General features: G+C 53.0%; 1 protein-coding gene and 2 long non-coding RNA genes across 4 annotated transcripts; 1 reads left to right on the top strand and 2 right to left on the bottom strand.

The window, feature by feature from the left end:
- Positions 1 to 12,399: 12,399 nt before the first annotated feature.
- On the bottom strand, positions 12,400 to 18,547 carry LOC111774335 (uncharacterized). 2 transcript variants are annotated; one of them, XR_002809299.2, is made up of 3 exons: positions 18,283 to 18,547; positions 15,140 to 15,228; positions 12,400 to 14,103 (listed from the first exon to the last, which is right to left on the bottom strand). It is a non-coding gene; the product is annotated as an uncharacterized lncRNA (long non-coding RNA). The 2 variants fall into 2 exon arrangements; XR_011437554.1 differs by lacking the exons at positions 15,140 to 15,228; positions 18,283 to 18,547 and adding an exon at positions 17,391 to 17,555.
- A 76-nt stretch (positions 18,548 to 18,623) lies between these two features.
- Positions 18,624 to 23,658, top strand: ZNF503 (zinc finger protein 503). The gene is made up of 2 exons (XM_023645690.2): positions 18,624 to 20,373; positions 21,098 to 23,658. The coding sequence occupies exons 1-2, from the start codon at positions 20,068 to 20,070 to the stop codon at positions 22,724 to 22,726; spliced, it is 1,935 nt and encodes a 644-aa protein (XP_023501458.2). The 5' UTR covers positions 18,624 to 20,067; the 3' UTR covers positions 22,727 to 23,658.
- On the bottom strand, positions 23,608 to 24,868 carry LOC138923641 (uncharacterized). Its single transcript, XR_011437552.1, has 2 exons — positions 24,724 to 24,868; positions 23,608 to 23,834 (listed from the first exon to the last, which is right to left on the bottom strand). It is a non-coding gene; the product is annotated as an uncharacterized lncRNA (long non-coding RNA).
- Between the last annotated feature and the right edge of the window lie 500 nt (positions 24,869 to 25,368).

The following is a 25,368-nucleotide window of genomic DNA, read 5'->3' as shown; positions in this document are numbered from 1 at the left end:
AGTGTTCTGAAAAGGCTTCTCTAAGGGGAGCAACAAGTGAGCTGAAGTCTGAATAATAAGATGGAGCCAGCCATGAGAAGACTTGGGAGAAGAGTTTTCCAGGCAGAGGGAACAGCAAATGCAAAAGCTATAAGTGTTCCCTTAGTCTCGTGTTGTCATGTTGTTGCTTTGCTTATACTTGAGTGGTGAACTTGAACTCAAGTGCTTGCCAGGGCAGACTGTCACCCTGGCCAGAAAGATGAGTATCCCAGGTACAGCCACACCAGGCTTTGGCTTGCTCCTCAGTCCAAAGCACGCATGGGGTGAGGCCTCGCAATACCACAGCTGGAAGCAGAGGCATTCATGGGCACATAGAAGTTCTACAGCCCCATATAGCATCTATGGTTTTCCTGGAGAAGAAAACACAGAAGAATCACTAACTTTGATACATGACCGTACTGACACAGACACACAAAAGGACACAAACAGACAAGTTCATGAACACATGAGACACATACCAACGCTAGATTCATAGGTTTCATCACATAGCTATGATCTGAACACTGAACTCCAATCTGAGGCACACCCTGTCTCCCATCTACTGCAATAGTTATGAGGGCCAGGAGAGAATGCAGACATTTTTAGACTGTCAGTTGTTACTTAGAACCAAGAGGGTTTACAACTTATGTTGAGGTATGGGAAATTCAATTATTCAAAAAATATTTTTTGCGTGCCTGCTGTATGCTGGACACTAATCTGGGAACAGAGCAGTAAAGAAAACAGATTTTCTACCCTTGTAAAGCTTCCTTTCAGTAGGGGGATAGATAATAAACAGGTAAATACAGAGTACGTCAAGTGCTGTGGAGAACAATATAGCAGAGAAGGGGGATAAGAAGTGCCAGGAGTAGATATGGTAATCAGTGAAGGCCCCACTAAGAAAGTGATATTCAAGCCAAGACCTATAGGAAGTGAGAGAGCCAGATGGACATCTAGGGGGAAAATGTCCCAGGTGGCCAGAACAGCAAGTGCAAAGGCTCTGAGGCAAGAGGTTGTCTATCAGGTTTGGAACACAACAAGGATGTCAGAGTGGCTGGAGTGAAGTGAGCAAGGAGGAGAGTAATGGTAAATGAAATCACAGGGCTGGGTGTAGGACAGGGAGGGGATAGATCATCTAAGGCCTGAAAGTCTGAGGTTAGCACTTGGGCTTGTACTCCAAGTGAGATAGGGAGCCTTAAGCGGAGGACCCACATTTTGTAAGGATTGTTCTGGCTGCTGTGTTGTGGAACAGACCATGGACAGGGAAGGGTAAAAGCAAGAAGATCCGACAGCAGGCTATCACAGGAATGCTGGAGACAGTGAACAGTGAACACCTACATATATCTTGAAGATGACATCAACAGAATTTTCTGATGGATTTCACATGGAGAGTGTGAGAAACACGGGAGTCAAGGGTAACTCGAAGATTTTGGCCTGAGCAACTTGAAGGACAGAGTCGTCATACAGAAATGGATAAGCAAATAGGGGATGGTGGGATCAGGGGATCACTTTTGGACTTGAGAAGTTTGAGATGAATTTGAGACACACAAATGGAAATGTCAAGGAGGAAGCTGGATACAGAGAGTTAAGGAAAAAGATCTGGACTAGAGTTAGAAATTTGGGAGTCCTCAGCTTTTAGATGGCATTTAAAGCTACGAGACAGGATGAAAAAGATCTAAAGATGAGCCCCTAGATCACTAAGAGTTAGAAGTCAAGGAGAAGGGGAGGAACCACAGAGAGACTGACAATGAGCAGCGCTGGAGAGGTAAGGAAGAACCAAAAGCAAGTCAGATCCTGGAAGCCAAGAAAAGAAAGTGATAGAAAAAGATGAGGTTCCACTGCAATGATGGATTCAGCCAAGGAGCATCAGGGGATGTTGAAAACATGGGGTAAAGAGGGAATTCACATGATCTCAAAGGATCACCCCACAGATTACCTATAAATTACAAAGGGGAAAATGTACCTTTACAGTGGAGAGATCTGGTGGTCACAACGCTAGCCAAGAGCTCAAACTTAGCATCTACAAAAGTGAGACAACCTGACAATATGGACTCTGATGTGACGCAGTGGAAAGTACATACCACCTATTTGCTATTCTTGCCAAAATGTTTAAGCAGAATCCACTCATAAGGAAACCGACAAATCCAGAAAATGGAACATTCTTCAAGACAACTGGGCTAGACAGTCCAAAATGTCAATATCATGAGGGAAAAAAAAGGGAAGAAGGTCCTAGATAAAAATGGACTGAAGAGGTCCGGCCCTTGTTGCCTAGCAGTTAAGTTCAGCATGCTCTGCTTCAGCAGCCCAGGTTTGGTTCCCAGGAGTGGACCCACACCACACTGTTAGCAACCAGCCTGTGCTGGCAGCCCGCATACTAAAACATAAAGGAAGATTGGAACGGATGTTAGCTTAGGGTGAATCTTCCTTAACAACAACAAAGAAAAAGGACTAAAGAGACGTGACAACCGAGTGGAATGCATGATCCTTTTTTGAATTGGAACTGGGGAAAAAAACAGCTAAAAAGACATTTTAGGGACAATTGGGAATGTTTAAATTTGAGCCATTTGATATTCCTGATATTAACATTACTTTTCTTAGGAGTACTAATTATATTGTGAGAGAATGTTCTTTTCCTTAGGAGATGCAAGCTGAAGAAACTAGGGGTAAACATCAAGATGCCTACAGCTTTCAAATGGTTCAGGAAAAAAAAAGTGTGTGTGAGAGAGAGAAATAGCATGCCAATGTGGTAACATGTTAACAGCTGATAAGCCTAGGTGAAGGGAATTGACATTCCTTATCCTGTTCCTTAAATTTTTTTCATGAGTTTGAAAATTTTTATAAATGAAATGTTAAGGAATAAAAGGAAGAAGGAGTGATCAACTTGTTCAGTGCTACTTAAGGCCAAGCAAATTGAGGACAGAGAATTCACCAATGGACTTAACAACATGGAGGTCATTGGTGACTTGAAGATAGGGAGAGAGTCAAAGAGGCAGGCAGGGGCCAGATCATAAAGAGCTAAGTAGGCCTCACTTTGAGCACAGTGGGAGTCAAGTGGTTACACTTGTGTTTTAGAGCAATCGGTCTGACAGTTGTGGGCAGGATGGATTAGAAGAGAGTGTGGTCAGGAAAATGTCCTCATAGTCTCTGAAAGTGCACCCAACCCCCCACAAAGGGTGGTGAGAGCCTAAAGGGAGAGACTGCAAAGAGATTGCAGCCCAATTGCAAGGACTTGATGTCCATTTGGGAGCCCCAAGAATGGAGGAGCCAAGATGGTGCCATTCACCAAAATATCTGATTGGAAGGGGGAGGGACGATGCATTTAAAAGTCTACATGCATTGCGCTCTCCCCTGGGGGAAGCAACATATGGGACAGCCTAGGACCAACAGCATTTGACAATGTAAACGCAGCACATTTGAGGGCCTGGTGGGTCATTCCCCCGACTGCACTCTGCGCATCGGACATCTGAACCAAGCTCAGAGTGTTGGGAGCCATGATTTGGATGCGACAGTGACCTGGAGATGCCTTTGTTCATAAAGTCCCTCATCCTAGGAATCCCTCTCCCCATAACCCCTTCCAAGTGCTACCCATCCTTGTTGACAAGCTGTCTCCAATGCTCCAGCATTCAGTGATTGCACCAAGGTCTGAAACATCACTGTAAATCCTCTCCCGTGTGCCTAGCATTGATGCCTGCTGTGTGGTGTTGTTATGTACATTTATATCTGTCCCTAACTTCTCTAGGTGGTCAGCTCCTTGAAAGTAGGGAATGCAGTTTATATCTCAAAATATTCCCAGCCTTGCCCAGAATAGATGATCTATAAACTGAAGGAAGGAGAGGTGGAGAGAGGGAGGAGGAGGAAGGCCATAGCTTAACCCTTCCCCTAACAACTCACATGCTGACTCCAGGTTGTGGGGAAGTCTGAGGGTAGAGTTACTTAGGGGCCAAGGCTGCCACCCCCGCCCACCCCCCCCCCCCCAATTCCTGAGTTAGAATCTCTGGTAGAAAGCCTCCCTGAAGCAGCCCACGGTGCTCTCTCCCAAAGCTGTTTTCAGTAAGTGACTCACCCAATTAGCAATATCTACATAACAAAGCCTCACCGGGCTGCAGAGGTCACGGAGACTGTGAAGTGTGTCTTTAGTGTGTGCAGCGGAGAAGGTTCACTAATTACCAGTCATTTCCACCCCTCAAGAGCCTGTCAGCCTTTCAGATGCAGGGGATAAAAGAATCCCCAAATTCCCACCCCACACCAATCACTTCTCCCTCCCCAACCCTCCCTGCATTTCAAACCTGTGACTAATAGGTGCCAGGGATGGGCCTCTGCCCACCAGGCTCAGAACTGGGAGGAAGGAAGGAGAGGAAAGAGGTTGCCTTCATCTGGAGCCTTGTTCAGTAAAAGGGAACCAAGAGGGGCAAGGAAGTGAAGAGAGTTCTGGAGGCATCTGGAGATTACTGCATCTTCATCTCCATTAAACGAGCAAACAAACAAAACTTGTACTGTTTTATCTCTATTTATAAAGGTAATGTGTTTGCAGTAGAATACAGGTGAGCAAGAAGAAAGTTAAAATACCCACATCCTACCACCTGAGATAACCAGTATTTGGTCACATAGACACCCTTGCAGCCTGCTTTCTAGGCGACATGTATTAACTGTGGGGGTGTGTGTGTCCCTCCCTGCTCTTTCATAACCAGCTTTTTTCATTTAATAATATATCTCCAACATCTATCCCCATGGACACGTGGAAAGAATGTTAGAGCTGGCAGGGATGCTGAACCGGGCTAGCAGAGAAGGTGCGTTTGGGCTTCAGAGCACAATAGGGAGGCATTGCCAGAATTTCTGAAAGCTGAAGGAGGCCTTTATGAGGCAGGAAAGAGCCCTGACCTTTAGAACTTGGGTAAGTGACGTCCTTTCTGTGAACCTCAGTTTCCCTATCTGTAAAATGGGAATAACAGTACATGCCTTACAGGATTGTTGTAAGGATTAAGGGAAATCATGGTTGTGAAAGGACTATACAGGCACTGGACATTTTATTACTTGTCCTAATAAATGTTCATTCATGCCTATTTTTTACTTAGCCCTCTGCTAGTCTGTGTTGGGAATATGAAGAAGGCATCTGGTTCAGGCCTAGAGGAGCTTTCATTGGGATTGAACCTACACACAAACACAAAGTTAAACAACATGAACTTAAATAGCTAAGAAAAGATATCATCAATTAGTAGATAACTATGTGCGAGATGAGTGGCACAAACAGCACTCCAGGGGTTCAGAGGTAAGAAAGAACACAGGAGGATAATAACAATAGTAATAACCACTTTGAGCACTTTTTACATGCCAGGTACATGCATTGTCTCATTTAATTTACCCACTGAACTGTGAGGCAGGTACCATTATTACACCCATTTTGCACAGGAGGAAATGGAAACCTCAGAGAGGTTAAGAAAGTTGCCCCAAGTCACATATCTAGGAAATATGACAGTACTGTTCTTTGGAACCAAGCAGTTGGACCCTGGAGCCCACCACATGCTGAAGCCTTATGATCTACTCTGATGGAGCTGGGGGAGGGGAAGCTGAGCCCTGAGTTGGATAGAACACAAGGCAGCCTCAGAGGCAACAATGTGGCTGAGGAGGGTGTGTTGGTACAAGGGGGAAGATCCCAGTCTGGCTGGATGGCTAGTCTGCAGGGACAGTGGAAAGTAAGCTTTGATGATAAGAAGATTGAAGGAGAGGAGCTAAGTCTGGTGGAAAATGAGTGGCCCATGAGGGTTTGGGGAAAAGCAGGGTCCATTCAAAGCATGTTTGGGAAGTGGGGCTGAGAGGAGGCAGTCTAGGAGGCTTTCACACGGAGGTGAGGAGAACTAAAGCCGGGCAGAAGCACCTGGGGGTAGGTAAACTACAGTCCTTCCCAGAAAGACTTTGTTCCCCTACTTTTTATCTTTGTGACACTTTGGGCTAATCTACATTTGGTTCCCATGACCACCAGACTCATTTTGGCATGTTTACTAACTCCTTTCACACTTTGGTTCTGCAGGAAGTAGCTCCTTCATTCATTCCACAAGTGCTTATTATAGAGTTCCCACGTCAAAGGGAGAGTGAGTCTACAAAACCTGGGGGCTAATTATCATTAAAGAGGAAGGAGGCTGAAGATGATGCTGATGCTCTGACAGAGCTGATCCTCATCAGACTCTCCCCCATCCCCTCACCCCCGAGCCTGGCAGACCCACCCTCCCACATCAGCCAGCTTCTCAGGCCACTGCTGCCACTTCTCACCCTGACACCCCTTCATCTCTGCTGAAGGGGCTGGTCCCCCACAGTGGGTGGCAAAAAGGCTCCCTTTTCTTCTGAAGAAGCAGGGAAGGGAGACTGAGGACATGGTAAGGCCTTTGGCTCTTCAAGTGAAACTTGGTGAATGTGAGAATGTGGCAAAAGAACCATGTGATAGAGAGTCCCCAAGAGGTCACAAGGTTCAGTAGCAAAGATGAGGACTAAGAAAGAAAAATCTTTGAAATTGCATTCATATAACCATATTTATTGAACATCGTTGATGTACATGGTAGACTCTGCAGGGAATAAAAGGGGTGACGTTATTCATGCCCTAAATTAATGCTTTGGAAAAGGTGTGGGGGAAGGAAGGGAAGAAGTAGAGATAGAGATAGAAAAAGAAACAGAAAAGAAGAATAAACACTGAGCCCAGAGACATAAAGCATCTTGGGCAAGGTCAAGGGTTGGGGAGAGTGCAGTGCTGTGTGGAGGGAAAACCTTCTACCTCTTCCTTGATTCTACACTGCACTCATACGCAAGATTTCCAATGCTTCAGCCCACCACCCTCCCAAGGAAATGTACTCTAGAGGGGTTCCCATGCCATTGATTGCATTCCACATACATTTTTTTTGAGTACTCCAAAGTACCATGCACTTAAGCTCTTAAATTTTGCTGAGAAGAATCAGAGTTGATTTCCACCTAAGGTCGTTGACCTTGACAGTGTCCTTTGATGCATTAGAAACCTTATTCAGAAATATTGAGTGCCATTGAGACTTGTGGGAAAAGAAGCCTGGAAGTAAAGGGTAGAAATTCTGTACATTCTTGAACGAGATGTGGATAATTCTTTTCTGATTGGGCTTTGGTAACAGGTACATGAGGTAATGTCGTGAAGCTACCTAGAATAGTGTCCAAGACACAATAAGCATTCAATAAAATCATCTGAACATTATGTTTTCTCACTCAATTCTGGCATGACATTCTCTTTACTGAATTGTTATTGTTGTTGTTGAAATCATTGCCTGGCTGGGTTGGAGGTATTCAGTCAGGCTTCTTGGTGTTGGGGTCCCCACCAGTACCCATCACAGGAGCCCATGGGCACAACTAAGAGGTAATCATCATAAGATCTGTTTAGAAGCCACCCAAAGAGCCAGGCTATGGTAAATCAATTGATATTCTTGGTTGTGAGTGACAGAAACTGACTCTGGCTAATTTAAGCAGAAAAGGAATCTATCAGAAGGATATCAGACTCAGAAAATCAGTGAGAACACTGGAGACCCAGACTTGTGGAATGGACAGGAACCAAAAGTGGCTGGGAAATAGAGGATATAGTTGGTCATGCTACTGCAACAGTCTGGTTAGGCCACTGCCTGAGTGGCTGCCATTATCACAGTAGACATGGCAGCAACCATCCTCTCCACTCTGCCTCCCCTAGACAGTCAACGCCATTACATTGGGCTCAATGCTGCCGCTGGGCTCTCAGAGTCTCTGAGGCTGCCGTGAAGGGTTTCCAACCTACCCCAATCTTCTGCTCACCTCTTGAGAGTCAAAGATCCCATTAGTGGAGCCTCAGCTCTCAGGGGCAGGGAGAAGGAGGATATGGCCCTTTCAGCTTCTGAAGTTGGAAGCAGGCCCTGCATTATAACAAACAGGAAGGGGATTCAGATGCGAGGCAGACAAAAGAGGTAAAAAACACTATATGTCCACCATACAATAGTTTACAGAAACACTGAGGGTTAAAGGTATGACCAGACTTGACTCCTGGTGACCTTGGGCTATTCTAAAGTACCAAAGCCATACCTCAAGAATGTTTGAAGGCAAGTCTAAAATAGGTTTCTAAAACTTTTTCAGACCACCACATGGTGGTATTTCAATGGTGGTTAACACCAATCGAAACAAGATTTGCTAAAAGGGACAGGTAAAGGATATGTTTGACTGCAAATATAAAAATCCCCAATTTCACTGACTTAAATAGGTATTTCACTTTTCTAATATAACAAAAGTTTGGGAGGTGGGTGACTGCTGGAGATGGCTCAGTGTCCCAGTGACATCAGGATTAAGTCTCTCTCTGCTGTTCTCTTGGACTTTTCCTCATGGTCACAAGATGATTGCTACAGCTCTAGATATTATATTCAAGTTCATGGAAGGAAGAAAGGAGAAAGAGGGGAAAGGAAAAGGTCAAAACATCTACATCATCTCTTTTGATCAGGAAAACAAGATGAGGGAGAAAGGCCTTCCAGGGAAAGGTGACAGAGGAGTGGAAAAACATAGGACATGTGGGGAGAACAAAGAAATTCGATCTGGCTAGGGTGTAGGCAGCTGTTCGTTTGGTAATCTATCCTATAGAAATAAAGTCACTGACTGCAAGGATACAGATGCAGGAAATTTTATTAGTGGAAAAAACTGATAATAACCCATATGACCATCAACAGGCGAATGGTTGAGTAAGTGAGGTATATCCATTCTATGCAGCTAAAAAAATGAATTAATTAGCTCTATATCTATAGACCTATTTGTTATCAACAAATGAGCAAGTTGCAGAGAATTCTAATATAATCATTTTTGTATAAACAAGCAATGACATAATGATGTGGATTAAGGCTGCCCCAGCTAGAGAAGCCCAAGGTGACCTGGCCTACATGCCAAACTATATGACTCAGTGGACTCTTTTTTATGGTATGAATTAGGACTGCCCCAGGGAGAGAAGCCCAGGGCATCCTCACGTACATGCCGATCTATATGGCCAGATTCGTATCTAAAGTTATATGACTGCACAATAACCAGACCCCATCTGCACTGAAATCATTTAATGACTTTTTACATCATCTTTTCTTTTTTCCAGTAAAAATAAGTCATGTACCCATGCCTTATAAAATTAGCCCTAACTCTCAACTCAGGGCAGCAGGAGCTCTGACTGCCCATGGGTCCTGTCCCCATGCCTACAGCTCTTCACTGCCCATGGGTCCTGTCCCCATGCAGCAGCAGCAGGAGCTCTGACTGCCCATGGGTCCTGTCCCCATGCAGCAGCAGCAGCAGCTCTGACTGCCCATGGGTCCTGTCCCCATGCAGCAGCAGCAGCTCTGACTGCCCATGGGTCCTGTCCCCATGCAGCAGCAGCAGAAGCTCTGACTGCCCATGGGTCCTGTCCCCATGCTATTCTACACTATTCTCTAAATAAAAGAGCACGACTGCCAGACCTTGAGAGTCCAAGAAATCTTTCTTTCGACTCCTTGGCTCACCGACCCCGCATCAATAATAGCCCCATATACACATAAGTGTAGTTTATATGAGTATGGTGAGAATGGAGATAGGGAGAGAAGTTACACTCCAGGCTGTTAACACTAGATATCTCAGGAGACTGGCTGGGAAATGGAGAGGAGATGGGCAAGATGACATTTTTCTTTATATATGTTTGAGTGCTATGCTAGTTGAAGTGAACATAGTTTTATAATTTTGGAATGCAAGATAATCAGTGCTTTGAAAAGTAGATTAGACCTAGATTCTGAAGAGCCAAGTGTCACATGTGAACGATGGGGAGCCAGCGAAGTTCTGGGGCGAGGGAATGATGTGATCAAGAAAATTAACCAAAACACATACATAAAAAAAGAAAGGAAAATTAACCTGGCAAGAGTATGCATAATGGATTAGAGGCAAGAAGGGCTGAGGATGTACAGAACAATTAGAAGGTACTTGTAGCAGCAGCTCAGCCAAAAGGTAATAAAGAACTGAACTACAATAGCAATAATATGTGACGTGAGGAAGAGGAGAGGGTGTCTGGGCTAGAGCCTTGGGACATAATGCCTGAATGGTGGGAGGAGTGGTCACGGGGGTGGGCGGTGTTTTTCCTTTAAACTGTGTTAACCAGCACAGCTTGCACTTGGAAAATCTGAATAAATGGCTGGAAACCATAGGTATGTCTCTTCTCCAACCTCCTTGAACATTTCCATATTTGATATTTAGAAAATAGAGATTTAAAATAATTATTTTTTTCATGAGATTAGTGTTATCTCCCATATTAAACTGAAAACATCTTAGGATGTGAGACCATAGAGAACACTTACTGGTGGCCCGCAAAAGTGCAGTGAACTCCAAAAGGTACCATTCATTCATCTAGCACAGTGGATAGTATATATAAATAACCTTTTCTTCTTTCCTTGAAGAATTAGACCCAGTTCCTGCCTCCTGGGGAGTTACCATCCAGTGAATGGGACAGACTCTCAACAGGAAGTCCCCAGTCTAGTAAGTGCTCTGAGAGAGGGTTACAGGACCCCTCACCCAGTACCAGGTGGGAGGGTTCAGGGAAGTGGTGTGCAGGCTGAGACCTGAAGGAAGAGGAGCACGGAGCCAGTCTAAGAGAAGGACAGAAGGTCATTCCAGGTAGAAGGAAAAACATTAGCAAGGTCCAGAGGTGGGAAGTAGCATGGCACACTTGAGTAACCCAAAGGCAGCCATTGAGATCAGCAGCCCAGGGCGAGGAGGAGCAGGAGACAGACAAAGGCAGAAAAGGCAAGCTCAGGCAAATCAAGAGACCTGTCAGCCACGGGCTCAACTTGATCCTGAGAACAATAAGAACCCAGAAGCTTTTAAGCAGAATAGAAACATAGTCTGATTTGATTTTTTAAAAAGATCACTCTGGCTTTGGCAAGGACTACAGGGAAACAGCGGGGGTTTGGTCCAGTTTCCCCATCAGGCTGGGAGCTGCCCAGAGGCAGTTGAGCCCACCCCATGCAGACCGTTTTCTCCTCCTCTGTGCAGGTCCCCCTCCGGCTCAGCTCAGCAGGGCCCCAACTGTGGTTAACAGGCCAGCGGACACTCCCCGGTAAGGTAAGTAAAAGCCCCGCTAGATTCTCTCAGAGTGATGGGTTGGGATGCTAGAGATCTGAAGAAAGCAAATGATACGGATATGGATGGGATGGGAGTGAGGCAAAGCCGATTTCTTCCCTCCTTGCCTCAATTTCTTTATCTATAAAACAGGGCATTCATGGTACTTACCTGAGAGTTGCCGCGAGGACATAATTCATACACAGTTCTTTGATAGTATCGGGCACAAAGCAAACGCTCAAAAAAGTGTTAGCTTTTGTTTTTGTTCTTCCTGAAAGACAGATGGGACCCTGTGGGCGCGGATATGTATTCCGTACTGTCTGAGGGGAGGACTGGTCAGATCCCAGAGGATGTTGAGAGCCTCTGGGCCGGAAAGGTCTCAGGACTACCGAAAGACCGAAGTTTGACAATGTCTTACGTGCAAGTTTGGGCCAAGGTTGCTAATGTGTTTGTGCTTGTGTTCTTGTGATTTAAAAAGCCTAAGACAGAACCCCCAGGTGGGGAAAAAGGAACTGCCCACTGCTCTCCCAAGACACCAGGTAGAACGCAGACCCAGGCCTGAGATCCGGCGACCCCGCCGGCGAGGGCGGAGCCTGGTGAGCTGGGGGCGGGGCCGGTGCGCAGCCCGCGGCCCCGCCCCCAACGGAAGTAGCACCGGGCCGGCCCCTCCCTCCGCGGGCTGGTTACCTTCCCGACGCCCTTCCCCCGGCCCTCTCTTCCCGGCGCAATTCGGCTACTAGAGCGAGTTCAGCCAGGGCCCCAACGCCAAGTCAGAAGAGGAGGTCCTGGGTCTGCGTTTCTGGCTGTCTTGGACAGTGCTTTCTGTCCCTGCCACTCCCCTCCCTTCCATTCCTCTGTTACCGGCGCGGCTGCAGGCGCCGAGGGGGACGGCACAGGTAAAGACTGGGCTAGTGAGGGCGCAGGTGTGGGTGCCTCCCAGGCTGGACGGGCAAGGGAGAGGCTGACGGCACGTATCCGACTTTTTTCTTAAAGCGATTGTATTGACAGTGGGGCTAGGGGAGGGCGGACGCCGACTTCAGGAGCGCTGCTGTGCCCTGGAGAGGCAGAGGGGGCGGGACTGAAGCCCCCAGGAGTTGGGGGCCGGATCATTTGTGTCCCCGCGTCTTGCGCAGGCTCCGTTGTGCCTGGGAGGTGGTGAGCTGGTTGGGTGGGGGCGGGACGGGGTTGCAGCACCGGAGGGTTATCCCCCACCCACTCCCGCGGTGACTGGGGTCTGACAGTCGTCCCGCTCGGGCGCGCACACTCTGAGGTTTGCAGAATGAAAATCAATAAAATCGATGCAACGGCAAAGAACACGAAACATGTTGGATTGTTATTATTTGCGTTTGTTAAATTCTTTTTTTTTTACTTCCTTCTTGGAAAAGGCGGTTTAGGCTCGGATCAGAGCCTCGGAGAAGGACGCAAAATGCCCCTTGGTCTCCTAGCAGGGGGCGGGGGACTGTCCTCGGCCCCAAGCCGCGCAAACTTCCCGGAGCTGCGGTGCGGGGGTCCGGCGGCAGGAGGGGAGCCCCCAGTGAGCTCAGTTTCCGGATACGGCTTCCCCGCGCCTCGTCGTCCGCACTTTAGGGAGATGGCCCCCCTTCCATCCGCATTTCTCCGGTTCACCACCCCCACGCCCCGGGGGCTGCGCCTCCTCCCCTCCCCCAGCTCTCCCCGGCGCTTTAAATAATGATATTTGCATGCAGGGAGCGATTCATAAATATGTCAGGGCCGGTGAAATATAGGCAACATTTCAAACTTTCTATTTAAAAAACATGAATTATGGCCGCGGAAAATGTGTTCCCATTTAAAGGCGATACGAAGTATTTGGTGTCTCGTCCCCGGGCCCATCCATCACACAGACAATAAAGAGAGTTTTTCGCCCTGACACTCACGATTTATGGGCGCCCTTCTCTGCCCTCATCACTCACCCGCCGCGGCCGGCTCGGCGACAGGCCCCGCGGAGAGACCCGCGGCCGCCCCCGCCCTCGTGCGCTTCGCTTCGCACGCGCACTTTGCGCCCTCGCCAGCCCCCCAAGACCGCCGCTCCCAGGGGAAGCGCCGGCTCCGGGAGTTGGGAGGTCGGCGATGACGGTTTCGGCAGCCAAGTGGGAGCGGGAACCACACTCGTCCTCTCACCTCCGCGCAAGCCTCACTCAGGGCTGGGGCTGAGAGCTCCGAGGAACGGCCTTGCCGGCCCGCTCTGCGTCCTGTCCTCGCCCGCTGACCGCGGCGCCGCGCCGAGAAGTTTGCAGCGCAGGCAGCGAGAGCTTATATACTCGTGGGTTGGAGGTGAGGGGACAGGACTAGGCAGGGGGCTCCCCAGGCCAATTTCTGGCTATTCCTCCCCAGGGAAGGCGAGCTAGTCCCAAGCTTTCTTGAACCCCGCTGGGCGAACGCTGCGCAAAGCTCTTTCTACAACTTTTACAAAGCCTTCCTTTCTCTGGTGCGATCCCCATAAACACATTCTGGGCGTCCGAGGCACCTTGGAAACTATTTTTACGGACAGGAGCCGAGGAGTTGGCGAGAAATAAAGAAAGGAAGGCGCCTTCCCTAGTGTTTCGCCTCGGGCCAGGCTCGGCCGCCGGGTGCTCTCTTCGCCCACCGCCCCACCTTGCGCGCGCACACACTAGCGCGCTGTCCTCCCAAAGCCGCCACCGAATCTCTACTGCAAACTTGCGTCCAAGAAAGTTCGGGCTTCATCTGCCGCGGAATTTGCTTTCAGTTTTCGCCGCGGGCGGACTTGGCCCAGCGGTTGCCGACTACCGCCGGAGATGGGAGCTGCCAGGCACTGCCGGGCCGCGAGCGGCCGTTCGGCCTAAAGGCGCTGCTGGGCTAGCCTCCCTCAGAGGCCGGACCTGCCGCGGCACGAACAGGAGGAGCCACAACGCGTCCCGCGCTGGCCGATGCGTCTGCGTACGCGCAAACCCGGAGCCGTTTCCTGCCGGACGCTTGAGAGCTGGATTTATTCGGATACAGGCAGCTCAAACACCAGCCAGAGAAATCCCGTCGATTCTAAAAATGACAAGGTTGAATTTATTAGATCAAAATTCATGTGTAAGTGCAGGAAGATGAATATTATACAAACAGCTCCACGTCCAGGGTGAACGGAAGATCGCTTCTGGTTTCAAGGGCATGTAACATAACGTCTTAATGTTTAGATCTATAGAGGGATATAAAATACCTTAAATTCTCGGTGTGTGCACATATAGTTAAGTTGGAAAAATTTTAGAGCAAGTGTATTTTTACAGCCCCTGCTTGGATGTTGTCTGGGCTCGAGATAGCACTTATGTCCAAATAATCACCCAGCGAATATTTCCTATAGCTGGAGTGAGTTCTGCATTGTTGAGGCGCGAAGTGTACCTCTTTAAAAGTGTACCTCTTTAAACATATGCGGCGTGGCAGCAGTGAAATAAATACATTTAAGAAAAGCAGGCACGCAGATAATTGAGCCACAGCATTTCTGGATATGGAAATAAATATTCCTACCAGGTCGGCGTGGAAAGTGCGTACAAATAGGGGGGCTTTCGGGAACCCGGGGTGGGGGCCACGAGTCCTGCAGCTCCAGGCGCCGAGCACGCTTTGGTGGGCTCTATCCGATATCCGCGGGCTCAGACCCGGGCGTGACTGTTGCGAGAGGCTAGTCCCAGACGGCCAGCACTGCCGCGCCTTGGGGGTTCTCTCGGATACAGTGCGGAGAAGGAGCCTTCGCCCGACGCTGAACCTGGCATTTAGGGTAGCAGGGCCTGGGGTCCCGCAGGCAGCCCTTTCCCCTCAGACACTTCAACCACCCCTCAATCTGGGCTCTACTGGGCTCAGGCGGTGGCCGTTTGGGCCTGTCGATTTGGAATAAGAGCGCGGAAAAGGGCAGGTCGCGCTTGGTTCCGAGGCAGCCCAAAGAGCGAAGCCGAAGGCCACCGGGAACAAGGCCACAATTTCGCCCCCGTGCGGAATCCAGGCCCACCCCGGCCCGCGGAGGGCCAGTTTGAGGCCATAGAAGCAGTTGTCTGGGTGTATTTACTAATGAAATGTTAGGCACTCCCTCACATACTCAGTGCTGAGGCCCAGATGCCCCGTGAGTCTCCTCCGCATATTTGCAAAGCCCAGGCAACGCCATCAGCGAGGTCGGGGACGTTACAGCTGTGAAATTCCAAGACCAAATATTAATTTCAGAATACGGCGCTTGCAACCGTCCATCCATCTCATTGCCTTGGTCTCTTTTTTTCTCACCCCTCCAAATGCACCCAACCCTTAAACAGACACAGCGCTTCTGAGAGCCCCTAATTGGGGAGAAATTAGGAAAGACTTTGTCATGAGTTCCTAGGAATTGCACACTCCTGAGACAGCCCTGCCGCAGAGAAATAACCCGGGCCCTGAGAATGCCATGCTTCAAACAGTGTGACTGCGCGGAAGTGGTATATAAGGTATACCAAGAGAAGGGAAAGAGAATAGGAGATATTCCTTGGCAAGTAGAAAAAGGGGAAAGGAAGAGGGGAGAAAAAGAAGAAAATGATTACAGAGCCAAGAAAGAAGCGGGAAAGGAAACAAAAAAAGAGAAAAGAGAGAGGGTGGGGAAAAGAGCCGGGGAGGCGAGCCGAGAAGAGTGCAGGCCGTGGCAAGGTCCGGGGACGAGGCCAGGCAGGGGCTCCCGCAAGCCGGGTGCCTCCGCGGCCCCCAGAAGAGGCGAGGGCCGCCCGGGACCGTCCCGCACCAGGCTCACGAGTCTGGGCCCCGCTTCCAGTCCAGAGGCGCGGGCCTGGGTCCAGCGGCCTCCTTAAGCTCTTTCTCTACCCCCTCCCAGGGGACCACAAGGCGGGGCCGGATGGGGCTGGGGAGGCCCCCAGGGGTGCGCGCCAGTCCGGGACTGTTTGGGCGCTCTGGGCCAGGCTTTCCAGCTCTCCGGGCCTGACCTGTCAGGCGGATTATCTTCGAGGGAGATTAATAGGGGAGGCGGGCTGCAATAATAATCGTTTTGTTTGATGTGACAACTCTGATAGGCGTTGATTTACTTACAAACTGATAGGCTTTTAATTGAGCGCCTCCGCCGAGCCCTAGATGAAAGCGAAGCGGCGGTGAAAGGCGGCCCGCCTGCCCTCCGGCCTCAATACTGATTAGCCATCTCGACAGTGAATAGTTCAAGGCATTTTCAAACTTTTTCCTCAGCTCTCTCCCCTTCCTTCTCCTCCCACCCCCTCCTCAAATATCTGCCATGCCTACTCCTTTTTTAGAGAAAACAAATCATTTCCATTGTGTGCAAATAAAACCCGCAGGACATCCATGCCAACCGCCGCTGGGGGTTGGAGGCTTTAGGCCTAGCGCGCAGTAATTAGTAACTCCCCCGCCCCCACCGCCGGCGCGGCCTTGGAAGATTTGGCCTCCCTGGCGAGGTGCGCAAGCCCGGAGGCTGGCACCTCCAGAAAGCCCGGGGTGCGCAGGCCCCCAGGCGCCCCCGTGCGCTCGGACCTTTGGAGCTGGGTTTTGCGAAGAGCTAATGCACGCAGACCACGACCCGCGCGCGCGCCGCACGGCGTAGGCCCGCGAGCTTGTGCGGCCACACCGCTGCACGCCCATTCCAGGGGACGCAGGGGCCACTCTCTGGTTCCCCCAGGCTTTAGGTGCTGAGGCTACCGCCTCTAAACAGCACGGCGTAAAAACAAAGCTGCTGGAATTCCAAGAGAGGGAAAGAACTGAGTCTGGAGACTCCGGGAAGAGAGGGAGGGACGCCCACGGTCACCCTGCTCTGGCCGCCGCCCCCAGCATTCAATGTCCCGGCCTCGCCGGGCGGCCGCGGAGACACGCGGCCCATGGCTAGGCTCGCAGAGCCAAGGACTCTTCAGTTGATCCAGGCCGACACGTCGACAGCCGGGCATTTAATGACACAGACAGGCACTAACACACCCGCAGGATACAAGCGACCTCACAGACACGCTGCCCTGCAGAGACAGCTTAGGATTGTCCTGCTCTCAGAAACGGGCACCTGGGACTTGCTCCTCAAAGATTATTCAGACAACCTTCACAACCTCGCGTGTGGCCTCGCCCCCGTCTCAGGGACTCACCTTCCTCTGTTGTCGCAAAGGCAGACACTCTAAGCCCCCTTGAACGCAGATGTGTTCTTACACCAACACACACGCGCACATACACACAACAAACAGCAGCCCAAAATACACACCGCCTCACTCCCCTCTTCTCTAAATCATCTTTAGTCACGATACCATCTCATGAAGTTTACCAACCTAAAGAATCAAGGGATAAGATGAAAACGCAGAAAAAAAGAATGCCTACAAGATAATTCTAAAACTCACCCCAGAAAGTTCTCGGTACCTGTGCGGAGTGGGAGACAGAGACAAAAATGGGGGAGAGGGGAATGGGGTGGTGAAAGAGAGAGCGAGCACGCCGAGGGCAGGTTCCAGACCCGACCCCCGGGCGGGCGTACGCGGCTCAGTTCCGGGCGAGCGCCCCTCGAAACCAGGTCTCCAGGCCCAGCCCCCGCCCCCCATGCGGGTAAAGACTGGCTCTTGGCTCCCTACTCTCCCTGCCCCACCGTTTATCAAAAGGACTTGACAACAAAAGAAGAGCCGGGGCGGAAAAGTGGGGGAGGGGAGACTCAAAGTCTTCCAAGTCCTTCCGAGGAAAGGCATGTGTCCTCCGCTCGCCCCTTTCCAGTTTCTGCGAGTTTCTGGAGGTGACCCCCGAACTTGCTCTGGACGTTATCAAAGCCCTGACAACTCACACAGCGGCATGGGCGTACATACACACTTGTGCACCCAGATCCAAGTACATGGAGGCACGCACAGCGCCTCCCCTCTTCTTTCCAAACAGCCCGAGTGACAGTGCAAATCGAGGGGAACGCGGCAGTCCCGCTCGGTTTCCCTGGAAGAGCCGGTGATCCCACAGGCAGCACCGCTACCCTTCCCCCCACTTCCCCCTGCTCTCCCAAGCCCAGGTCAGTCCCAGCGCAGCGTCACAATAAATTCAAGCGAGCTGCCCGGAATAACCCGGCTACGAAGCTTGGAGGGATGGCGCGCAGTGAGGGAGGACAGGGGAGGTAGGCCTGAGAAAGCCTGAGACGTATCTCCCCCACACACCCACGGTCAAGCCTCTTCTTCGCAGCCTCTCAGCACTAGCCACGATCTGGGGGGGAGGGGGGGGGTTCAAAAAATTGAGGCGGGGCCCCGAGGTAACCCCACTATTGACCTCTAGGACTTAAGGTTAGGTTGGCTCTTAGAAAGAAGACTCCGAGTTTGAGGTCAGGCCAGTTTGGAGGGTGGGGTCCGCAGCAGGCTGGCAGCCGGACTTCCGCATGCTATACGCCCCCGAGGGACTATGGCGGGGAGAGCCGGATATCCCATGTAAGACGCCGCCGCTGCCCGCCTCGGGTACCAGCAGCCGCTCCGGAATCCGCCGCCCCAACGAACTGAAGTCCCCAGAGATGGAAGGATGTATCTCTCTCTCCGACACCGAAAGGGGCCAGACGCACACCCCAGGTCTGCACACCCATCTCTGCGCCCTGGGCACACCTGCGCACTTTACTCTCACTGTTCATTTTTCTGGCACTGAGCGCCTCTTTCCCTTCTTTCATTCTTTTTCTTAAAGCACCGCCCCCCCCTCCCCCCCGCATCCCAGGAGGCTGCTCCTCTTTCCCCCTCCTCCGGTTCCCCCTCGGTCTCTTCCTTCCTCTCTGTCTCTCTCTCCCTCTTTTTCCCTTCAAGTCGCACCCGCCTTGTAATCAGCAACAAAAGCTGACATAAATCACCGGCGGATTGACAAGAGCTGACAAATAACTGATTGATTGCGGTCGAGGAACATTGACAATTGATGGAGGGGTGGAGATGCCCAAAAAACTAGTGGCGGGGGGCAGAGGGAGAGGAGGAGAGAGGGTGGCAGGGGAGAGTAAGAATGGGGGGGGGGGCTGAGTGTGAAACAGAGGAAACATGTGACCCCCGCTCTTGCCCCAATCTGCGCGTCCCCGGGCATCACGTGGCCGGGAAGGGCGGGGATCCCGGCTCACAGCTTGGAGCCGAGCCGAGCCGCGCCGCCACTGGCTCTGCTGCCCATCTAACTTCTGGTTTCTCCGCCGCCGAATCTCGGGAAATCAAAGCGGGCGGGCAGACTTCCTCCAACCCCCGCTACCCACCTTTCCTTGCCCTGGCGGCCACGCCGAGAGAGATTTCAATTGCCGAGGACGAGAGAGTATTTGGTGTGCGGGCCCACTGTTCGCCCCTGGAGTTGACAGTCTGGCTGTTGTCCAGACTCCCGCCGGTGCTCTTTCTGAACACCCCCTCACTCTGTTCCTCACATGCACCCTCTTGCAAAAGATTTCAGTTTATTTTCGAGCTGGGAAAAAGAAAGACGACAGGGAGGAAAAAAGAGGGCGGCGGCAGATAGCAAACATAGAATAAATGTCCAGCTCGTCCTCTGAGTGAAACCGAGGGAGGGGACAGGCAGGAGGTGCGGTGAAGAGGGAGCTGCCCATTAAAACCCGCGCTGAGAGTCCTGGCGGCGGCGGCGGCGGCGGCGGCGCGGGACGCGTCACATCCCCTTGACCCTCCAATCACCTCGGGCTCCCATTTGATTGGAAGGCGGCAAAGGCTTTAATCTCCCCCTGGGTGCAGCTGCTTTTGAAGTGAGTTTCCTCGCCAGAGCCCCGGCTGGACAGGCAGCGGCTCACATCGCAGAGCACAGCGCCGGCGCCGGGCCGCGAGTGCGCAGCGCAGGGGCACAGCCGGAGGAGGACACCGCGAGCCACCCGGCACTGCTGCAGTCGGGCCAGCTCCTCCCGCTCGGCCACTGCTCCGCTGCGGGCCACCCAGGATTATTCGTTTCTGGCTCCAGGCGCCGAGAAGGCGCGCTGGGCACCCGTGGCCGCCGCGCCAGCTCCTCCTCCTCCTGCTCCTGCTCCCCGGGCGAGCGCGCAGCCCCAAGCCCGCCCCACGCCTCCTGGAGCCCTCCCCCCGCTGCTCCCATGTGCGCGGGTGGGTCATGAGCACAGCGCCCTCGCTTTCTGCCCTAAGAAGCAGTAAGCACAGCGGCGGCGGCAGTGGCAGTGCAGACCCTGCCTGGACCAGTGCGCTCTCTGGAAATAGCTCCGGCCCCGGCTCCGGCTCCGGCTCGTCCCTGGCCGGCAGCACCAAGCCTTTTGTGCACGCCGTGCCTCCCTCTGACCCTCTCCGCCAGGCTAACCGCCTGCCCATCAAGGTGCTGAAGATGCTGACGGCACGGACTGGCCATATTTTGCACCCCGAGTACTTGCAGCCCTTACCTTCGACTCCTGTCAGCCCCATCGAGGTAAGGACCCTCTCCCCGAATCGCTCTAGGACCACCTAGCTGGGTGCCACCACCACCACCAATCTCCACGAGATTTCTTTCTCTTGGGATCTGGGGGTGGAGGGAGGTCGAAGTGATTCAGCTCCGGGATGGGGAGAGAGGATAGTGCTCCCGCACCTTAAAACTAGGGCGGAAAGGGGAGAAGATAGATTGGGGTGTGAATGCCAAGGGGCAAGGCAGGCAAAACTTACTCTCCCTTTGGTATTAAAGCCGCTACCCCGACCCAGGCCCCCTCACTCCCGGCCCGGAAGGCGGACGGGAGTCCGAAATATGGTTCCAAAGTCGCAGTCCTTCCGTTCCCTTGAAGCTGGTATTTGTACCCAGCCTCAGGCACCATCCGCTCATACCCTTACTCTGAAGAATTAAGGATGTGAGGGTGGGGGATACAGTTCTGGAGCAAGGAGTCAGAAACCCAAACATTTTGTGAGTTTTCTAAAAATCCAATTAGCGCTTAGAGAAGGCAGGAAAGATACTGATGGGGGGGGGAGGGCTACCGCCTTCTCAAGGGCGACTATGTGTGTGTAGTGGGGGTGCCGCCTAGAATTGCGCCTTGGGGCTGGGAGGATCTTCGCGGGCTGCTGTGGAGGGCCGTTTGAACCCTAGAAGCCAGGATTCTAAAGGGTTTCCCATTCTTTCTCTTTGTGTCCCCCCCCCCCCCGCTCGCCCCCAATGCCTGACTCCGCAGCTTGATGCCAAGAAGAGCCCGCTGGCGCTGTTGGCGCAAACATGCTCACAGATCGGGAAGCCCGACCCCTCGCCCTCCTCCAAACTCTCTTCGGTCGCCTCCAATGGGGGCGGCGCGGGCGGTGCCGGCGGCGGCGCCGCGGGCGACAAGGACGCAAAGTCGGGCCCCCTCAAGCTGAGCGACATCGGCGTGGAGGACAAGTCGAGTTTCAAGCCGTACTCCAAACCTGGCTCGGATAAGAAGGAGCCGGGAGGCGGCGGAGGAGGGGGCGGCGGGGGCGGCGGGGGCGGCGGAGGGGGGGTTTCGGCAGAGAAGTCCGGATTCCGGGTACCGAGCGCCACCTGCCAGCCATTCACGCCCAGGACAGGCAGCCCAAGCTCCAGCGCCTCGGCCTGCTCGCCAGGAGGCATGCTGCCCTCGGCCGGGGGCGGCCAGGAGGGCAAAGACGACAAGAAGGACCCCGACGCCGGCGGCGGCGGTGGCAGCGGCAAGGGCTCCGGGGGCGCCTCGGCCGAAGGTGGACCCACTGGGTTGGCGCACGGCCGGATTAGCTGCGGTGGTGGGATTAATGTGGATGTGAACCAGCACCCAGATGGGGGCCCCGGGGGCAAGGCTTTAGGCTCGGACTGCGGCGGATCATCGGGCTCCAGCTCCGGCTCGGGCCCCAGCGCGCCCACCTCTTCCTCCGTGCTGGGCTCTGGGCTGGTGGCGCCCGTATCGCCCTACAAGCCGGGCCAGACAGTGTTTCCTCTGCCTCCCGCAGGCATGACCTACCCAGGCAGCCTGGCTGGGGCCTACGCCGGCTACCCTCCCCAGTTCCTGCCACACGGCGTGGCGCTCGACCCCACCAAGCCCGGCAGCCTGGTGGGGGCGCAGCTGGCAGCGGCCGCGGCGGGCTCTCTGGGCTGCAGTAAGCCGGCCGGCTCGAGTCCCTTGGCCGGGGCGTCGCCTCCGTCCGTGATGACAGCCAGTTTGTGCCGGGACCCGTACTGCCTCAGCTACCACTGCGCCAGCCACCTGGCAGGGGCGGCGGCAGCCAGCGCTTCGTGCGCGCACGATCCAGCCGCGGCGCTCAAGTCCGGATACCCGTTGGTGTACCCCACGCACCCGCTGCACGGCGTGCACTCATCGCTAACAGCTGCCGCCGCTGCCGGCGCCACACCGCCCTCCCTGGCCGGCCACCCTCTCTACCCCTACGGCTTCATGCTCCCTAACGACCCGCTCCCCCATATCTGCAACTGGGTGTCGGCCAATGGGCCGTGCGACAAGCGCTTCGCCACGTCCGAAGAGCTGCTGAGCCACTTGCGGACCCATACGGCATTCCCTGGGACAGACAAACTGCTGTCGGGCTACCCCAGCTCGTCCTCCCTGGCCAGCGCCGCGGCGGCCGCCATGGCTTGCCACATGCACATCCCCACGTCCGGTGCTCCGGGCAGCCCCGGGACGCTGGCGCTGCGCAGCCCCCATCACGCGCTGGGACTCAGCAGCCGCTACCACCCTTATTCTAAGAGCCCGCTCCCTACGCCCGGCGCTCCCGTGCCGGTGCCCGCCGCCACCGGACCCTACTACTCCCCCTACGCCCTCTACGGACAGAGACTGACCACGGCCTCGGCACTGGGGTATCAGTGAGGGCTGTCGGGAGGGCTAGCAAGGGAGAGAAAGGAGCTTGGGGGGAGGGGAGGAGCCGAGGGAGGGGCGGGAACGGGGCAGAGGCTACTGTCACCCGCGCTTGGGGATGACCCGGGCCAGGAAAGAAAAAAAATATATACCATATCTATCTACCCGAAACAGCGACCGAGACCCGGTGGGAAACATCCCTTTCTCCCACCTCTCACCTCCCCACCCAAACTTTATAAAAGTTGAAAAAATATCATTTGACTTTTTATAGAAAAAGAAGGAAAAAATAATTGAGAAAGTGTTCCTCTGAGGACTGCGTCGGTGGACACTGGTATTTATTTATGTTAGCTCCAAGCGGACCCGTGGTTCAAAAGTGCATTATTTAGTTTGAGCTCCGTAGGTAAAAAAACAAAAAAATAAAGAGGAGGGGAAAAGAACTAAAACTTGAGGGTAAAAATGTGGAAAACAAACCCTCCCGTCCCTTGTAGATTATAAATAAATACAAAACCGCCACAGAACTAGAGGTCTTCTCTTTAACGTTACTTTAAAATTGCTATGATTGTATCGTACGTTCTTATTTAATGTCTGATAGAAACACAAATTTACATGCATGTTTGTTACAAAAAATGAAAACAAAGCAAGTCACAATTTCTCAGCTCTGATTTCAGATTGCAATTATTTTTAAGGTGTACACCATCCAAAGAGAATGGGTATTTTTTTGTATGTATTCTGGAAGAAAAAAAAAAAAAGGAAAAACAATTCTATTCCAAACCTCATTTGCCTTATTTTGTTCTTTGAAAGGAACACAACTATTTTTAATTTTTAAGTCCAACCGCCAAGAAGGGGACAAGTAAGGTTTACGTCATGTACTAAAATAATAGACAATGTATCGCTTTAAAGATTAAAATTCCGTATATTTGATCTATTAAAAGGTTTTACTACTTCTTCTTATCTTTTTTTATTTTTCGGTTAAACAGAAAGAAGAGCATTCTGCAGCAGTGTGGTCCCCGGGCCTCAGGGCTACTCCTTCCCGGGACGGTGGCCGCATTTCCGATTGTTTTGTTGTGATTTTCAGGAACAGGCAAAGGCTACGGAAGGACTGGCCAGTCGTGGGGTTGGCCTTGGGGAAAATATTTTTAAAGAGGAGATTACACAATTTAGAAAGATACTGTCCTTAGCTATTGCCCATTTCGTTTTTAAGTTTTTTCCCAGCAGCCGGTTTATTAAAAGTGAAAGAAGGAAAAATAAGATTTTTTTTAAAAAAAATTCCCTCTTGAGATTTTTGGGAGTTTGGGTTTCGTTTTGTGCAGAGAGCGGCGCAGGCCTGGACTAGCCCGAGGGAGGTGCCGCTGCCCGCTGTCCCTCTCCGCATTCCAAGTATCCCCTGTCCCGGGCAGGCAGCGGAAGGACGGAGTGCCGGCACTTGGGAACCTGTGTCCTAGGCCTGGGGAGAGCGCGCCGAGCTCTCTTGTCCCTCGGGAGAAAGTGAGTTCGCTCTCCTTTTCTTCTTCCGGCTGCCGAGAGCCAGAGGTGGCCGCCAGCCGACCCCCTCCAGCGCCCTCCGGGTTCCTTCCTCTCTCCAGAGTCGGGACCCGCGGCAGGCTGGCGCCGCAGCTGCTTTTCCGCGTCCCAGTTTCTCTGCAGCCCGCGCTCTATCCCAGTCTGGCGCCGCAGGAGAGCGCGCCGGGGCACGGGACCTGGAAGCCCCTTCACATTCGGCTCCGCGAGGGTCCTGGCGCCCATTCTAACCCTCGCTGGGGCGACCAAGTGAGTGCAGAGTACCGCTCTGGGCTGCGAGCTCCGCTCCGCAAAGGCGCGGCGGGACCCTCCGTCCGGGCGCGGATCCCGGCGGTGCGCACCGGTCTCTTCTCCCTGACTTGAGTGGCGGGGCTGAGCTGCCTGAAGCGGCAATGGAGCCACGCAGAGAAGAGCCCTAATCTTTTGCGGGGGGGAGGTCCGAGGCCCAGCCCCCACCCCCCAATCCTCCTCCTGCTCACAAACACACTCACACTCCAGGCCTGGAAGCAAGCTCTGATCCTTTGGCTGTTTGGGCACTCGCCCTCCCGGGTCCGCGGAAGCTCTGGGCCCAGAGCACGCCTTTTCTGGGATCCCAGGAACACGCAGTCGCAGCGCTGAACGCGCACCCCGAACTCCCCTCTCCCTGGGGTCAGGTTGTTCCGGGTTTCCGAACTACCCGCCTCCCTCGATGCCAAGCTCCCCCTGCTGCCTCGGGAGGCTCAACCGCCCTGCAGAAGCCGCCCTCGGCCTCGGGCCTCGGTCGGTCCACCGCGCGGCCCTCGCCACCATTTGCTCGCGGGTTTGTGACTGAGGTTTTTTTTCATTCTCCTCCCAGCGTCAGCCTCGCGGCTGCGGGGCCTCTTCCCGGGTTGCACGCAAAGCAGCTCCGGCGACCTTCAGGATGCCGCGGGGAGCACCCAGGCCTGCGCCTGGAGAGGACTTGGTGGAGACTCAGGCTCCGTCACCGCCTCCGCAGAGGGGGTCAGCCTCCAGCGCCTCCGACCTCCCGACTCCTGGAACCGGAGCTGGCGCCCGAGGAGGACCCTGGCCGGTGGTGTCTGGGGACACCGCAACCCTGCTCCCACTCTGGTCCGGCTAAGAGAGCCTGGGCTGGGCCTGTCTGGGCCTGGCTCCTG

The sequence above is a fragment of the Equus caballus genome, chromosome 1, assembly GCF_041296265.1.
Source record: "Equus caballus isolate H_3958 breed thoroughbred chromosome 1, TB-T2T, whole genome shotgun sequence".
NCBI lineage: Eukaryota > Metazoa > Chordata > Mammalia > Perissodactyla > Equidae > Equus > Equus caballus.
The sequence above is the reverse complement of the archived record's forward strand: the minus strand, read 5'-3'. Positions and strand labels throughout refer to the sequence as shown.

Excerpts from the sequence above, each read along its gene's own strand:
- ZNF503 (XM_023645690.2), top strand. The coding sequence starts at position 20,068 with ATGAGCACAGCGCCCTCGCTTTCTGCCCTAAGAAGCAGTAAGCACAGC. Across the intron at positions 20,374-21,097 it reads CTCCTGTCAGCCCCATCGAG|CTTGATGCCAAGAAGAGCCC; the intron begins GTAAGGACCCTC and ends CTGACTCCGCAG.